Raw genomic sequence first — 17,963 nt, 5'->3', positions numbered from 1 at the left:
AGATCAGGCAAAAACTCAAAGCACCCTGAGGTCTGCCTCAATCTGCAGACTGGTTGATCTGATTCTCTTAATGAGCCTCAGGCTGTAGAAGCTCCACAGGGTGGGGCAGCTGGTTGTTATCAGTCTCTTAACAAGCCTCAGGCTGTAGAAACTTCTCTGGGCAGGGCCAGAGGCTCTCTAGCAGTGTGGGGCAATTGCTTCCTCCTCAGGCAAAGCCAAAAATTCGCCTCCCAAGAAAGATGTCCCCCAAGTCTGGGGGAATGACTCTCCCCAGACTCCCCACACAGCTCCAGTCCACTCCACTCCCCATCCACCGGAGCCCAAGGTGAGTGGCTGCACACGAAATGTTGTGCATTGATTCTTTAAGAGGGTGCCTGCAGTTCCAGCTACCTCTCCCTGGCAGACAGAAACCCAGCTGCTTTTCACAGCCAGATGTTATGTGGGCACCTTTCTCAGTTCTGGTGGTCTTGGCTGGGAAGCCCAGCCTGGGGTTTAGGCCCCAGAGTCCTCAGTGGGGAACCCCCCACAGCTGAGATCTCCCTCTGGACCTTCAGCTGCTGCCTGTGGGAGCCCAGCCAGCCCTCTCGGGTCTGCACTTCCTACCAGTCTCTGTGCGGTCTCCCCTTTTCCTCTTTGGTTATGAGCGTGCTCTCCAGCTAGTCTTCAGTTGGATTTCAGGATGGTTTTTCTATGTTTTAGTTGTAAATCCAGATTAGTCCCGAGTGTCAGTGTATCTTCCACTCAGTCTGCCGCCATCTAGGATCTCTCCTTTCTTATGGCTGAGTAGCAGTCGATTGTGTACATGTCCCACTTTTTTTTTTTAACCAGTCCTCGATCACAAGACTTGTTTGCATGTCTTGGCCACTGTAAATGCTGCTGCAATTAACAAAGGGGTGCATATATCTTTGCAAATACATGTTTTCAAGTTTTTCGGGTATATACCCAGGACAGGAATTACTTGGTTTTATGGTAGTGCTTTTCTTAATTTTTTGAGGAATCGCCAGACTGCTTTCCCTAGAGGTTGAACCAGTCTACATTCCCACCAGCAGTGAATGAGGGTTCCCTTTTCTCCACCCCTCCAACACGTTATTGCTTGTCTTGATAAAAGCCACTCTAACAGGTGTGAGGTGGTATCTCATTGTAGTTTCGACTCGCATTTCCCTAATTGTTAGTGAGGTTGAACATCTTTTCATGTATCTATTGGCTGTTCGTATGTCTTATTGGTAGAAGTGTCTGTTTAGGTCCTCTGCTCACTTTTTGATTGGGCTGTTTGTTTGGTGTTGAGTTTTACGAGTTCCTTACATATTTTGGAAACAACTTTTGTTGGAGTTACTGTTTGCAAATATCTCCCATCTGATTGGCTCACTGTTTTGTTTGTCTTTTGCTGTGCAGAAGCTTTTCAGTTTGATATAGTCCCATTCATTTATTTTTGCCTTTACTTCCCTTGCCTCTGGGGTCAAGTTCATAAAACATTCTCTATGACGAAGGTCCATAAGTTTGGTACCTATGTTTTCTTCTATGTAACTTATTGTTTTGGGTCTCACATTTAGGTCTTTGATACATTTTGAATTAATTTTTGTACATGGGGACAAAATGTAATCCAGTTTCACTCTTTTGCATGTGGCTTTCCTGTTTTCCCGGCGCCATTTATCGAAGAGACTGTCTTACTCCATTGTGTATTTCTGGCTTGTCAAAAATTATCTGCCTGTATACATATGGTTTTATATCTCAGCTCTGTATTCTGTTCCACTGACCTGTGTGTCTATTTCTGTGCCAATACCATGCTGTTTTGATGATCGTAACTCTGTCGTATCATTTGAATTCAGGTAACATGATACCTCCAGCTTTGTTCTTTTTTCTCAGGATTGCTTTGGCTGTTCAGATTCTTTTGTGGTTCCACACAAATCTGATTTCTCATTCTATTTCTTAAAAAAATGACATTGGTATTTTGATGGGGTTGCATTTAATCTGTATATTGCTTTGGGTAATATGGCCATTTTAACTATGTTGATTCTTCCAATCCATGAACATGGAATATGTTTCTATTTTGTTCTTTTACGATCTCTTTTAATAATGCTTTGTAGTTTTCAGTATATAGGTCTTTCACGTTATTAAGTTTATTCCTAGGTATTTTATTCTTTTGTTTGCAATTGCAAAAGGAATTGTTTTTTCATTTCATTTTCTGAAGTTTTGTTGTTAGTATACAGGAAGGTAATGGACTTATTTACATTGATTTTGTATCTTGCAACTTTACTGTTTTACTGTATTTGTTTATTATTTCAAAATACTTTAGAAACAAAATTTAACCTAAGTGAACAAAGAAGAAATATAGCACAAACACCAATGTTAGGGAAACAACCAAACAGGGCAGGTCTGGCCAGACATGTACTTTCTAGATTCAGCAGTAGAGTGATGACAATCCCAGTTCCACTACAACTGGAACTATGTACCTCCTACACTCCACCATACAAGCTCGTAAGTTAAGTATTTTTAATAGTAAAACTCTCTTCTGATGCTAAATGCCGCCAATGAAAATACGGTGCATGTAGAAATTGGTTACCACGCTATTCTCTAGTCCAAGTTCCTTCGAAACGAGCCTTCCAGGGTGAAAACCGTAAGGTAAGTTTCTCCTGTCTTTTTTTTTTTTTTTATGTTGGAAAATTCAGAAAAAAAGGAACCGGAACCATTTTGTTTTAAAATATAAAATCTGACCTAAAATATTTTCTCAAACTAATTTATGGAATATTAACTTTTATCAATACCCTCAGTCCTCATTCAACCTAAATAAAATAATTTTTCATAGAATCCACTAGACATAGGTAATAAGTTCTGACATAATATATACATGCACACACATACAGCTGTGTAAAACGTGTGTGTCTTGGGTCATTTCTAAAGATGAGGAACACTATTAAACACCTGGCTCAACTTTTAATTTATATACGAAGAAGAGAACATTAATGGGCATATACAGTGATTATTCAAACCATACATATGTACAAAGGCATGTAGATAATAAAACAGTCTTTGTTCTGATTATATACAGTAAGAATGGATAAAAAAACTGAAACCTAGGGGATTGTTGACACACAAACTCTTCTGGAAAACACTGGTTATAAATGGTTTCAAAAATACAAATTACAGGCAGTAACAGTGTTATTCTGACCAGTCCATGTCAGTATCGGATTCAGAAAGTACGCCCAGTCCGTGGGGACTAAGCAGTTCCCCAAGGAGCATGGCAGTGTGCCCCAGAGGTTCTGCCCTTAGTAACAGCACCATGCGGAAGGGCTCTTTGGATTCCAAATTGGAATAGTTTCTATTGTATTTTTTAACCAGAATCAAAAGACCTTGAGAATAGGCAAATAATGAAGCAAACTGATATAATTATAATGGCATATATTTTTGTGTGAGAGAGCATCTGTGTAGTTACACACACACACACACACACACACACACACACACACACACTGGAAACTATAATATAAAAGGAAAATAGTAGGGGGAAAATTGGCCCCAGGTATGAATATCTAATTTTAAAGTAACTGATAAATTTATGATTAATGAAGTTTTCTCTATTAGAAACACAATCTATTTGTCTGGGGAATAGAGTCATGAAAAATAGGGTGAGTACTGAAAGCTAAGGTGGGAGACCTACCATGGACTGAAAGCTTTAATCTGGGTAACAAGCTCGAAGGCCAGAGAGCAAAAAGGTCCTGCTTTCAGGAGTGTAGATCTCAATCTAAGGTCAACTTTCTGCCAAATTATAGCCTCAAATGCTGTCCCAGTAGATCCGAGGATGAGAGACACAGAGAACAGAAGGAAGGAGAGTTTACACTTACCTTTATATCAGCAATATTTTTTGGCACTGTGGAGAAAGAAACTTTTAGAAGTAACATCCAAAGCGACAAATTCTAAAGATTGTATAAAAGTTTGAGGAGCTAAAAGTTTAAACTCCTAAAATTTTCATCTATATGTGTTCTTGTTATAAGAAATTAGAGAACTGAATCTTAATGTACCGCAATTGTTCAAATACCTAAATTTTTCCTCTTTGGAAGCAATGTGTTTTGCAATTAACTTCTATTCATAAGGTCTGATCAGTGACACAAGTAGCAGCATTTTCACCTACAGTTTCATTCACTGCCACTGTTTCCAAGCTGTCCACCGTTTCTAGTAATTGTGAATCTTAATTTTATTAAAAACATGTATTTGAAAAGCCTATTAAAATATTTTCCCTGTATCACTGAGACTCTGCACTGAACACCTGACTCATCCTTAGCTCTGCAGAACCTGTCAGGTGCTGGTTGGACATCAGTGTGAAACAACCAGAAGCCACTTCAGCAACAAGACGTTATGTGCCATATGTGTATTGCAGCAAATACTTTATATTTGAGAATCTTTACAGCTTACATTTCCATTCCATTATTATAAGTGATGAAAAACAAAAAACTGAAAGTAGCATACAAATTATAGATACAGTCTTCCCAGGTCACTAACTGCATTTTGTCTGTGACTGCTTCTTCCCAGTTTGTTTAGGAAACTGCCTGAAAAGCTGAAAGTGATTAGAAAATTCTTTATAGTTTAAAATATCTCTCTCTCATTTTAGAAGAAACCAAATACCCAACCATCAAAATTAAAAATAAATTGAATTGTCACAGTCCATTACAGTTATTGTTAGTAGATCCACTTCATTTGCAGGTGTCCAAAACATAAAACAAATAATTCTTTATCTTCAAATTCATCTGTTCTTAAAGTGCTCCTTAAAACTTTGGTTGTCTTCCTGTAATACAGAAGAAAAAGTTAATGAATACAGCTTTTACTAATTCGTTTATAAACCAAATACTGTGACCCTACTAAGTGTTTACAGATCTAAATGCATGGTACTACAGAAACTATTAAAGTAACTAGAATTTGTCAAATAACAAAACAATTCTTCTGTGTTTAAAAAAACATGTAATTCATTTTAAAATATATTAGATTGTATTCCAAACCTGCTGTTCTGTTCTTGTGGCACTTTAAAAAAAAGTTATTACTGAATATACCAAAATTTAACTCAATTCTAATGTATAAGAATTGTTCAGAGTAGTATGTCCAGCTTTTATCTACAACATGAAATATTAGAGGTGGAAAAGCTACAACTGGAAAAGTAACTGTTTTATAAAACACTGAAGTTTCAGATTTATTCATACAGACCAAGGATCCATAGTTCCTAAGATCTCCAAATAGGTAGGAAAATTCAAGCATCATTATGTATTCCTGTGTGCAAGGTATTATGAAAAAAAAGTTTAAATTCCTGCTTTAATTTTAAAAATAAGAATTGGCTGGAAGTGTGCAAGCCAGGAATTTTAAATTAAGAAACATTGTATATTATGAGCAAGTTAAAGTTTTAAAAAATTGTAACTGAGGCTATGAAGTCTAAAGCATTAGAAATCCACAAAATGAAGAACATAGGAGCAGTCTGTACCTCAACATGAACTATTCTCAGCACACCAATATCTGAGCTCTTCTCAGTAGAAGCCCAGTTTCTCTTTTTCTTTCTTTCTTTCTCTTTCTTCTTTCTCTCTTCTTTCTCTCTTTCTTTCTCTCTTTCTTCCCCTTCCCTTTCCTTCCCTTTCCTTCCCTTTCCTTCCCTTTCCTTCCCTTTCCTTTCCTTTCCTTTCCTTTCCTTTCCTTTCCTTTCCTTTCCTTTCCTTTCCTTTCCTTTCCTTTCCTTTCCTTTCCTTTCCTTTCCTTTCCTTTCCTTTCCTTTCCTTTCCCCTTCCCTTTCCCCTCCCCTTTCCCCTCCCCTTTCCCCTCCCCTTTCCCCTCCCCTTTCCCCTTTCCCCTTTCCCCTTTCCCCTTTCCCCTTTCCTCTTTCTTTTCTTTCTTCCCTCCCTCCCTCCCTCCCTCCCTCCCTCCCTCTCTTTCTTTTTTTACCATTATAGTGTTTGTGAAACTCAGAAGTCCTTTACTATGGAAGTAAAGACCATAGAAGATGAAAGTCAACATTTACTGAGTGCATAATAGGAGGTGAGCACCATGCCAAGCACTTTCAGACATTGTTGGGGCTTAATCCTAGTAAGTGGAGATCACCATCCGTATCTGCAACTGCAACACTGAGGCTCAGGGAGGTTAAATGACTTGTCTAAGTTTGAACAGGACACCACAGTAACCCAAGCCTGATGCCAGAACTCATGCCCTTCCCATCCATATTCTAAAAGATATGTTTATTTATTTTGTGGATTTATTTTGATTGAATCTGATGAAGTGACAGAGAAATATAAAATACTGAGAACAGACTAAATGAATAGAATAGAGGGCCCAGAAAGAGACCATATATATTGCCACAAAGATTGCAGAGGACTTACCCTCTCAATAAATATTGCAAGAAAGAAAAAAACACTTCTACCTCACATCATATACCCAAATCAATTCCAGATGGAAAACAAAGCAACAGAACTTTTAGGAGAAAATACAGCATGCTCTTTTTATGACTTTTCTAGAGAAAAAATTTTCTTAAAATTATTTTATTCTATTTCTTGACTATAGTGGTAATTACTTACAGTAACTGGTTATATTATACACTTACATTTATGTACTTTTCTGCATTATGTTTAGCAATGAGAATAATTAAAATTGAGAGAGAAAATGAAAATATTAAACGCAAACATTTTGGAATTAAAATTATACACAATTTAAAAACTACTCAGATGGGAGGGGGAGGGGAGCTGGGGGAAAAAAGTGAAGGGATTTTTTGTGAAGGGAAAAGAATCCTCATAGACAAGACAACAGTGTGGTGATTATCAGAGGGGAAGGGAGGGGGTAGAAGAGGGTGAAGGGGCATAAATGGTGTCGGAAAGAGAACTGATTGGGGTGGTGAACACACAATATACAGAGAATGTATTACAGAACTGTACTCCTGAAACCTACATAATTTTATTAACCAATGTCACCCAATACATTTAAAAAAACCGCCAACTTCCAAAAACAAAAGAAAATGACCTACTGGCTTCTGAAGTACAATGGGATGATCAGGCAGAAAGTCTGGCTTTTTCCTGCAGATGGAAACACTTGAGAGCTTCAACAGGAAATCTCTGCTGTATTTAATTCTCTCTGTAGATATTACACATCAAGTGTAATGTTATAAAACACAGAACTCTCCCAGATCACTTTTCAGCTCAATGCTTTCTGGATGTCCCTTAATTGTGCATTGTTTTACAAAATAAGTAGTTACTATGCAAAAAAGCAGGGTGTGGGGGGAGCTTGCCTCCAATTTTCCTTTTATAAGAAAAGAAAGCCAAGTAACCAAGGAAACATGGACGACACAGACTGCTTCAGAGGTGGAGACACACAGCTTCTTTCATGTGACCCTGTGTTATGAAGTGTAACAGCAGTAACACCTACTGGGCAAGTCAGAGCCTGCCAAAATGGAACCCTAATAAGCCTATCTAATCTTTATGTTAATGTACTGGACATGTAATACAATCAAAATAAATTCAAGAAACATTTATTACACACCTACTGTTACCGTGGGCTGTGTTAGATAACGGTGAACAAAATCCAAGACAGGATCCATCCTTCAAGGGGAACAACTCAAGTATCTGCAAATTTCTCATCGGAAAGTATCACCAAGACAGACCTGGTCCAGAAACAGTGGAGCAGTATCTTCAAAGTGCCACCTGACACAGAGTTCCAACCCCCTTGGAATTTCCTAGGGGATAGAAATGTCTTATATTCTAACAGGGTGGCTCTTGGTGGGCTCCTGGATGGGGGCTGGCTGGTCACCAGAAAGACCGAGCCATGATTAGAAGCTTCGAACCTTCAGCCCCTCCTCCCCATTCTGACAAAGGGAGAGGGGCTAGAAATAGCGTTAATGACTGGTCATGCCTATATGATGAAGCCTCCATAAAATCCCCAAAATACAGGATGCGGTGAGCTTCCACGTTGGTGAACACATGTATGTACCAGGAGGGTGGGGCATTGCAACTCCACAGTCGGGACCCTTCCAGACCCTCTTCTTTTGGCCGTTCAACTGTATCCTTTATCATATTATTATATAATAAACTGGCAAATGCAATTAAGTGTTTAAATCCTGTGAGCTCTTCTAGCAAATGACTGAATCCAAGGAGGGGGTCTTGAGAACCTACAATTTGTAGCCAAGGTAGATAAACGTTCTGGGTAATCTGGGGACTTACCACTTGCAAGTATTTTCAGAAGTGGAGGGTTCTCTTGTGGGACTAAGCCCTTCACCTGTGGCATCTACAGTTATTGTCAAGATTGGACTGAATTATAAGACACCCAGATGGTATGGCAAAAAATTGCTTGATATATGGGAAAACCACACATCTGCAACAGAAGTGAAGTGTGAGTACAGGAGAACATTGAGAGTAGAGAAACACAGGAGTGTAGTGTTTTCCCCTGCACACATCCAATGGGAAAAAACCTTCCAGAATGCCATGAAGTTCAAAATTTTACATGACAAAAGATACTGATATAAGTTAAGCCATTGTTGTTATGGTCTCACCTTTAGAGCAGTCAAACCTACAGCCTCACTAATATGGACAGAAATCAACCAAAAGAATATAATAAAAATTCTGTGTGCATAAGGTTTGCAGCTAAGGAAATATTAACTCCACATAAATGCTAACACTCTCTTTTGAAATCTGGGAATTATAATAAAAATTTACCTTTTTTAATTGGAGACTGATGTTGCTGTTGCTCACTGAGACCTTGAGAAAAGGCTTGCATTCCATTTGTCTTACACTGTTGAAAGAAGAAAATACACTTTTAAATTAAGGCATACAAATTTTATAAAACCCTTCTTCTACCATTCAAAAATATTCTCCTAAATAATCAAGGTATTACTTAAGGCATATTTTTTGGCTAAAGGATAAGCAATGCCATAGGTATACTTATTAGATAAGCAACAAAACTATCTTTCAAAATATATTCACATATATCTATAGTTTTGTCATGATTATAATTATTTTTGAAAGGGAACATAAAACCGGAGATGAAGAAAATGATCCTAAAGATAAATAATTCTAAAGAATTAAAAAGAGATTTTAGCCCTGGCTGGGTGGCTCAGTTGGTTGGAGCCTTGTGCCATATACCTAAACGTTGTGGGTTCGATTCCCGGTTGGGGCCAGTATGGGAGGCAACCAATCAATGTTTCTCTCTCTCTCCCCTCCTTCCTCTCTCTCTAAAATCAATTAAAACATATCCTTGAGTGAGGATTAAAAGTGGATTTTAATTCATGAATACGTATTTATTCACAAAAGTCTGCAGTACTCCTACTAGAGTACTTATTTTTTTGATCTTATGTAAAGTAGACCCTTGATGTCAGTTCACAGGCATATAAACTGTCCACACACCACCTTAGATGTGAGGGAAACAAGAACACACTGCTTCACCTGACGAAGCAGAGAGAAGGCAGCACTGGCAAGGTCGGTGTCCTGACCGGGAGGCCTGAGCCAGCTTTTCAGATCTACTGCAGGACCATCTTTATTATGAGATGGGCAAATCTAATCTGATTTAAAAAAATTTTTAATGTTAACTCCTCTTCTGATTACATACTCACCAAGAAATATTCTTATTCAATTTAACTTTCCATATATCTCCCGAGAGAAGATAATACAAGAGTAGAACCAATAAGAGAACCTCAGAATACAAGGCAGCTATATTTGTCATTATAAAGTAATGGGTTTTCTGACTTATAAGTTAGTTTCACATACTTGGTCAGTACAATCTACCACTAAGAGATGATCTTCCTTTATGGTAATGGAAATGAATTTGCAAACAACAGGCTAGACACTGGACCATGGTAATTCCTGAAGGTAGGTTTCTTTGGAGACCTCTATCCTTAAAAATAAATATCTCTGCTCTATCAATCGCTGTATTAGTAAGTTGTATCCCATTCCTAAAATATCTCCAAATTCTACGATGATAACTCTGCCTAAAGTCAGAATATTAATTATATAACCCTATGACACAATGAGGAGTAATGCGGTAATTCTACATTACTGAGACCTCAGAATAAGTCATCAGAAAAAAATAAAATTTTAACAATGCCAAAGATTTGGTTTTACAAAGTTCTTATTGACTGCAAGATTTTATAAACTATAACAATCTACTTCTGGAAGCATCTAGATAAGAAACCGGTACAGTGGCTACTTCTGGTCAGAGGAAATAGATGAGCAGGGGATAGAGATTGGAGGGAAACTTTTCACTAAAGGCCATTCTGTCTGTTTTGAATTTTAACCTTTGTGATTATTTTAGTAAAAAAAAAAAAGAATTTAAAAAATACAAACTTAAATGTAAAAAAAAAGTGGGTACAATGCTATTTATATAAAATTATTTTTAAAATTCTATTTGTTGTAGCAAAAGTACTGATATAATCATGGAAACAGTGACACTGAGGCAGCTCTCAGAGAAGGAAATGGGTTGGTGGAGGGATATATGGAGGCTTTAACTATAGCTGCGAGGTCCTTAAAATTTTCTAAAACAAATACAGCAAAATGTTTAGATTTGAAAATGCCAGGCAACAGATATAATGAGTGCTTTATTCTTTTAAATATATGCTTGAAATACAGTTTTAAAAAGCATTTAAGCACTTAGCAAAGTAGCTGGCACATGACAGCCATCCGACACATGTTCCTTTCCGTCTGCAACCCTTCATGTTACTGTAATTTCTAAGACTTACTCGGCTAACTCCACCTTGTAAGTACTGAGTGCTGCATGGATATTCACTTTGGAAGTTGAAAGGGAATACTGCTCCTGTTAGGAGAGAAAATGAAAATGATTTAAATATCCATGTTTTCAATAAATGATATATCACCTAAAAACCTTAATTATCCAGGATATTCTAAGCACTGTTTTAAGGTGTTTCCTGATAGTTCACTTATTCAACACTATGACACGTCATCCACTGTGATAGGTATATAAGTGTGATAGAGTTCAGAGATAAAAGAGTTCACAGTCTATTTTAAAGCACAAGCTCATAAGTAATGACAATAAAAAATAAGTTATATGAGATATGCAGTGATCACAATCACAGGGCACAATTTGAATTGAACCATTTTGCACAGAAGCCAGTTAACCATAAAAATTAGTCATAAAAAATACACAAAGCTGCTCTCACATCAGAGCTGTTATTCCTACCTTTGTGGGTCTGGAAGATGATTGAGAATCCTTCCCTTTGGTAATACTTTAAAATTCTTCTGAGGAGATCATCAGTTTTCATTATTTCTTTAATATCCACCATAAACAGTTACTTTATGTATAATTTAGTCTTTTAAATGCTTAGTACCCATTAACCAATTAATATTTAAAGATGTGCACCCAAGATTACTCACCAGAGGGAGAAGTCAGGTGACGAACAGGTCTTGCTGGTTGAAGCGATTTGCCAATTAATTTTTTGGTTTCCATTATCACAAAGACCGTGAGGTTCCATACTTTAGGAGGGAAATGGACACTTTTATCTTTTGGACAGATAACCAAGATGCTTTAACGTACATACAAGTAGCGACGACATTCATTTGAAGACAGCTATTTTATAAGTTAAGGTGAAAACACAGAGCAGCATTTCAAACAATATACAACAATTTTAGACCCCTTTACAGTATGTGTCACAACGGAACATTCCCTCTTTACAACATTTTTCTTCCTTAACTTCCCTCTTTTCTTTTGGTTTATTTACTATTTCTTTAATTGCCTCTCCTAGTTTCCTCAGCTGATTCCTCTTTACTCCAACGAAAGGAGAATTCTTCCAAATTTGGCTTTGGTTATTTTAGCAACCTCACCTATTCTCATGATTGCAAATATCTACCTACATGATAAGTACATATTCAAGATCTATCCCTCTTTTAAATTCGTTCATTTTTCTAATTGTCCAAAGATATTTCCATTTATGTCTTATCACACACACCTCAAATTTAACATATCCCAAATCAAATTTATGACTTTGACTCCAAAGATGTCCCTCCTCCTTTATTCCTTAAAGTCATCACCAACTCCCTCAGACCACTTTTGGTTAAAGACACTTTCGACTGGTCATTCTAATTTACAGCCCCCGCACCATAATCAGTCTCTAATTCCTGTCCACCGTACTTCCAAAATCTCTCTCAAGTCTATTCTCTTTACACTCACCACTATTCCTTCAGTTCCACAGTTCTTAATTCATCTCCCTAACCACCGTGTCTGACTGAAATACTCCCTCATCCTATGTTGCTGAGACACAGTGTCTATCAATTTTTCTAAAATTTAGCACAGTAAACCTATTACAGTCACACCTCCGAGATACGGCAGTTTCAATTCCAGACGACCATAATAAAGTGAGAATTTTGGTAAAGCAGTGAATGAGTCCTAGTCTTTTTGCTGGTGGAGGGTCTTGCCTTCCATTTGTGAAAAACGCTTGAGAAATGCAATAAAAGGAGGAATGCCTGAACATGCCTATTTGATTAGACTGAGTTAGCTGAAGCCAAAAAAAACTAGACCTTATTTATCTTTGTATCCTAATACCTGCACCATAATTAGTTTTACTACATAAATCTATAAATTTATTTATTTATTTTTATTTTTAAAAAATATATCTTTATTGATTTCAGAGAGAGGAAAGGAGAGGGAGAGAGAGAGATAGAAACATCAGCGACGAGAGAGTCATTGATCGGCTCCAGCCCGCAACCCGGGCATGTGCCCTGACCGGGAATCGAACCCTGATCGCCTGGATCCTAGGTCGATGCTCAACCACTGAGCCACGCCCGGCCGGGCTACATAAATCTATAAATTTAAATACCTCAAATATGACTAAAATCTTTTGATGCCTGACTGGGATATAGGTTTTCAAATTGTGATGCCTATCAAGACAACGTCAAAGGTAAAAGTCCACCTGACTTCACACTGGCTCATCCAGAAACAATCATAGCCATGTGCTTGTAAGCCGATCAGCCTAACATTGGGTTAATAACTGCCTTTTGGCTCCAAAGAAATGCTTTCGTATATTTTTAAGTGGCTTTGGACGTAATTCAAATGTTAAAATCATAAACTTATAAACAACCTCTCAAAGTTACCAATGATAAATAAGTGCAAAATAGTTAATTTTTCCCTGAAGTTTAGAGTAAACAAGCCAGTCAGTACTCCAAGTTAATATGACTATATTAACTATCTAGCTTCGTATGTAATGTGTCTGTTAACTGGTATTTCACCATGGCTATTAATAACCTTCAAAACAAAGCTATTGTTGTCTGTATTTGCTGGCAAAACAACTTTGGTATAACAGGAAACAAAAACAAGTTATGAACATATGTAGCAAAAAGTATTTCAAATATTTATTGAATATTTTCTATGTGGAAGGAAATACTTAAAGTGAGGACCAAAAAACAATCTAATATTGCATAATTTAATGTTCATCCTAGACATTTTAGTTGGGACCCTAATACTACTCTGTAGTAATGTTCCATCCTGTTTCCCATATGAAACAGATGAATCAGAACACAATAGGGTACTCTGACACACGCTGTCCTGGTTCTCATGGCTCAGCTGAAACTGAGTTGGTAGGTTGTCAAGTCTTTTTCAGTTGGCTTAGCAATGCAAATCCACAGTATTCAAACGAAGGACTGTCAGAAGTTGGGGAATTACAGAGCTATTAATATAATTTTACAACACACATAAATAAACAAAAAATAAAAGAACTTTTAGTACCACCTACCCTTTCAATTTGTAGTAGGAAAAGGCTCCAGACATAGACATCCACAACAGTTAAGGAAATTAGAAAAGATGGTGCCATAGATATGCTGACATTTATGGGGCACAGTTTAGGGTGCACACTGCATAAGAGTATGATATCTTACACAGTGTTATTAATGGAAAAAGCAAGTATTTATAAGTAATTCTTTTTTAAAAAAATATATCTTTATTGAGTTCAGAGAGAGGAAAGGCGAGGGAGAGGGAGAGAAACATCAATGATGAGAGAGTCATTGATCGAGCCCACAACCCGGGCATGTGCCCTGACCAGGAATCGAACCCCCATCGCCTGGCTCCTAGGTCAACGCCCAACCGCTGAGCCACGCCCTGGACGGGCAAGTAATTCCTATTGTAAAAGTGATCCACAGGATCGTAATCTATGAAGGACAGGACTCCACAAACCAAAGCCTAGTTCTCAGCTTACGTTAAAAATAATAAAGACTTAACTGAACTACGAAGTCAGTACATAAAATAACTTCAGCTTTAAGCTCTGGGGCCTGCTCCACTCACTGAATGCAGAGTTCCAAAAGTTTCTTGAGACTGGAGGGTAGGCATTGAAATCAAGTTAACAAAGGACAACAGTTGCAAAAGAAACAGAATCTACCTACAACATCAGGTGTGGAGTAGTGAACCTCATAACGTTCGTTCACAGGTGGGGCAAAAGTAGCTTTACAGTTGTGAGTAGAGGAAACAGTTTATTCTTGTATTATTACTTATTGTATTATTTTCCATACCAACTGTAAACCTGCTTTTGCCCCACCCTGTATAGTACTCTTTTTAGATTAAAATCCCGGTTTTTGAAGTTAGCATGTTATTACATGCTAAATGTTTTACATATTATTATCTCTAAGTTTGAGCTATACAGTAAGTGTTATAGAAAATCATTACTTCACAGAAGACTCAGAAAAATAAGCCACACGCTCAAGTCCACCTAGTTAATAACTGGTACAAACGCCCTCCAGCCCTGGCCGGGGTGCACCAGTTAGAGCTTGTCCGCATCAGCCCCGGTTGCGCCCCGGGCAGGGCGCGGCAGGAATGGGGGGGGGGGCGCGGGCACAGCCGGACAGCTAAGTGGGCCCCTGCCCCCCGTCCGTCTAAAACCCAATCCATAGGTGTTTAAATGAAAGAAATAGGCCGAGATAAATGAAAAGACCAGGCTTTCCGACGTCATGTTTGTGTCCCACATAACCAATTACGACGTAATCTTTTCCACCGCAGAACAGTACTTTTGCCAAGGCAGGGTCCCCGGGCCGGGCGCCGCCGCACAGCCCATGGCAAAGCCGCTGGACCCTGCGGCGAGAAAGGCGGCGCGGGGGCGGGGGCGGGGGGCGCGCAGCTGGGGGCGCGGGGGTGGGGGGCGCCGCACCCACACTCGGAGGAGAAAAGTAACGTAACAACGCGGGGGTAAAGGGCAAACGCCCTCGACGGGTGGGGAAGGCGTCCATCAGGCCGCCGCGCTCTGGCAAAGCCGAAATCAGAGCGCCCCGAAGTCCTAGCCGGGCGTGTCCACGGCCTCCCCCGTTTCACGCCTCGTTTCAACGACCAAAAGCCTCCTCTGTGCAGCCTTTCAGTTCAACACGGGGAACACTCGGGCGGCCTGCCTACCGCGGAGCCCGCCCTTGGACACCTTCCGCGGCCGCTGCACCGCCACTTAGGACCCTCCGCGGCCCGCACGAGTGTCCTGCGCGCAGGTCCTCCCGCCCCGAACCGTTCCGCCGCGTCTGTGAACTGACCATACATGGCTCTTGGTTCTGGTTTTCTTCCTAGTTGAATATAACTTCAGCTAAGTAGTTATTAGTTTGTTATTTTATTAGTAATAAAAACAACAATAATGTAAAAAAACACTTTTTCCCAAAATCAGTAACGACGACGCCAGGGTACCGGCGACGAAAAGTGGTTCCTCCCCCTGGGACCCGTCGGGGGGCGCGGGATCCCTACTTCAGGGCGCTCGCTTTTTTAGGGCTGTTTCCACGGCCCTTCGGGGGGACTGGGCGGAGGGTGCCTTGGCGCCCACGTCCCCCTCCTTCCAACCCCTCCTTCCAACGGGCTCCCTCCCTCCGCCTCCACCACCCCGTCTCCCTCCTCCCCTCAGCATCCGGGGTCCCGCAGCGCAAACCGCGCCCACCCGCCCCGACGTGGCCCGGCCTCCCCCCGAGCGCGGCTGGCCCCCGACACCTACCGCCTCCACGTCCGGGCGGACTCGGCCAGCAGTGTCGCTGCGCTCAGCCCGCCGCGGCCGCCGAGAGCACCGCTGCCGTCGGGGAACGGCCTCCGCAGGGCGTCCGCTCGAGTCGGTGCGGAGGGCGGCGGGGGAGACACGGGGCGGGGCCGAGGGCACCTGGGGCCGGAGGGCTCGAGGGCGGGGCCGAGAGCAGCTGGAAGGGCGCGGGGCGGGGTTGTGGGCGGGGCCGAGGGCGAGGCTTGTGGGTGGGGCCAGCGGCAGCTTGGTGGGCCAGGGGGCGGGGCGGGGCCAGGGCTGCTGGGAGGGGCCAGGGGCGGGGCGGGGCCAGGGCTGCTGGGAGGGGCCAGGGGCGGGGCGGGGCCAGGGCTGCTGGGAGGGGCCAGGGGCGGGGCGGGGCCAGGGCTGCTGAGAGGGGCCAGGGGCGGGGCGGGGCCAGGGCTGCTGGGAGGGGCCAGGGGCGGGGTGGGGCCAGGGCTGCTGGGAGGGGCCAGGGGCGGGGCGGGACCAGGGCTGCTGGGAGGGGCCAGGGGCGGGGCGGGGCCAGGGCTGCTGGGAGGGGCCAGGGGCGGGGCGGGACCAGGGCTGCTGGGAGGGGCCGGGGGCGGGGCGGGGCCAGGGCTGCTGGGAGGGGCTGGGGGCGGGGCGGGGCCAGGGCTGCTGGGTGGGGCCGGGGGCGGGGCGGGACCAGGGCTGCTGGGAGGGGCTGGGGGCGGGGCGGGGCCAGGGCTGCTGGGAGGGGCTGGGGGCGGGGCGGGGCCAGGGCTGCTGGGAGGGGCCGGGGGCGGGGCGGGACCAGGGCTGCTGGGAGGGGCCAGGGCGCTGGGAGAGCGCGGAGCCCTGTCCGAGGTGCTGACAGTCTCGCAGGGCACCGGGCGAGTCCGCAGGAACTGTCTGCGGGGCTCCAGGCGTGGCCCCGCCCGTGGCCTAGCCCTGTCTGTGAACGGTTCCTGCTGTGAGAGCTGTGGCCCCGCCCAGAGTCCAGTGGGGCTGGGATGAGGGCCTACAGGAGTGACTCCTGGGTGCGATTTCTTTGTCACCCAGATTGCCGTCCTGGGAGGAACAAAACTAGTCGACCCAACTCCGTCCGAATCGAACCCTTAATCTTCAGGCTTTTCCTTTGCAGGTTTATTCCAGAACCGGGGACAGTTATGGGGACAGATCTGGGGCCACAGGACAGGGCTGACTGCCCAGGATTCTGCCAGGCGGTTCACTGCAGGAAGGGGGTGAAGGGAGACGGCTTCCGGTGGGCATGAAACAGGACAGGTGACTCAAATCACATTTCGAACCTTTACAGGTTGGTTTTGTTTCTGTCTGTCTTTTAACATTTGAAAGGTCACCCTGATAGCAGTACGAAAGGTAGGTTTCTGGAGACGGCATAGTGACATTCAACCGGGTGCAGAAAGGCCTCCTTGGAGGGGTTTGTAATAGTTGCAGGAAGGAATCGGGTCTGGGAAAGTTGGGAAGTGGAATCAATGGAGTTTGGGGACGGTGGATGGAAGGGGTGAATGAGAGAACCAGGGTGACTCCTGGGTGTCTGACTTAGGACAGCAGGTGAGTGAGCAGCTGATGGTGACAAGTAGGGGGTGCAAGAACAACAACAGGTTTGGGGAAGGAAATAGGAGTTCGGTTTGGGACTTGTAAATATGACATTATAATAGGATATTTAAAAAGTTGATGTCTGAACAGCCATTTTATGTATAAGCACCGCAAATATACACTAGGCATGTGAAACATATACATACATGTACATGTCACAGGTATATTATAGATAAACTGAAACGTTTGGAAAGAGTTGCTGGTTAAGACGACTTCACGTTCTACTGGGAGAAGATGCCATCTAGGACTTTCACAGCTAGAGTGGTGAAGTCCGCGCTGGCTTCAAAGGATAGGCTGACTCTCTTGTTAGGGGCTTAGATAGCTGGTGACTGAGTTGAAGACACTGTCATTTACTATTCTGAAAATCCTAGGGTCTTGAAGAATTGTGCTAAATGCCCTCTGCCTTTGCTCTATAAATGGAGCATGAAAGCCTGGATGATAGCACACCTGTTGTAACTAACACAGTTTA

At 42.3% G+C, this 17,963-nt stretch overlaps 1 protein-coding gene across 1 annotated transcript; it reads right to left on the bottom strand.

Annotated features, from left to right (window-relative positions):
• Window positions 1–897: 897 nt before the first annotated feature.
• On the bottom strand, window positions 898–16,014 carry LOC308547081 (uncharacterized protein C8orf88). The gene is made up of 6 exons (XM_081116787.1): window positions 15,896–16,014; window positions 11,331–11,429; window positions 10,679–10,752; window positions 8,664–8,739; window positions 6,983–7,089; window positions 898–4,777 (listed from the first exon to the last, which is right to left on the bottom strand). Exons 2-6 carry the CDS (start codon window positions 11,401–11,403, stop codon window positions 4,736–4,738), a joined length of 372 nt encoding a protein of 123 aa, XP_080972913.1. The 5' UTR covers window positions 11,404–11,429; window positions 15,896–16,014; the 3' UTR covers window positions 898–4,735.
• Window positions 16,015–17,963: the final 1,949 nt, after the last annotated feature.

The sequence above is a fragment of the Miniopterus schreibersii genome (genome assembly GCF_964146895.1).
Source record: "Miniopterus schreibersii genome assembly, chromosome: 17".
In the NCBI taxonomy this organism is placed as follows: domain Eukaryota; kingdom Metazoa; phylum Chordata; class Mammalia; order Chiroptera; family Miniopteridae; genus Miniopterus; species Miniopterus schreibersii.
This window is presented reverse-complemented; position numbering and strand designations above follow the sequence as displayed.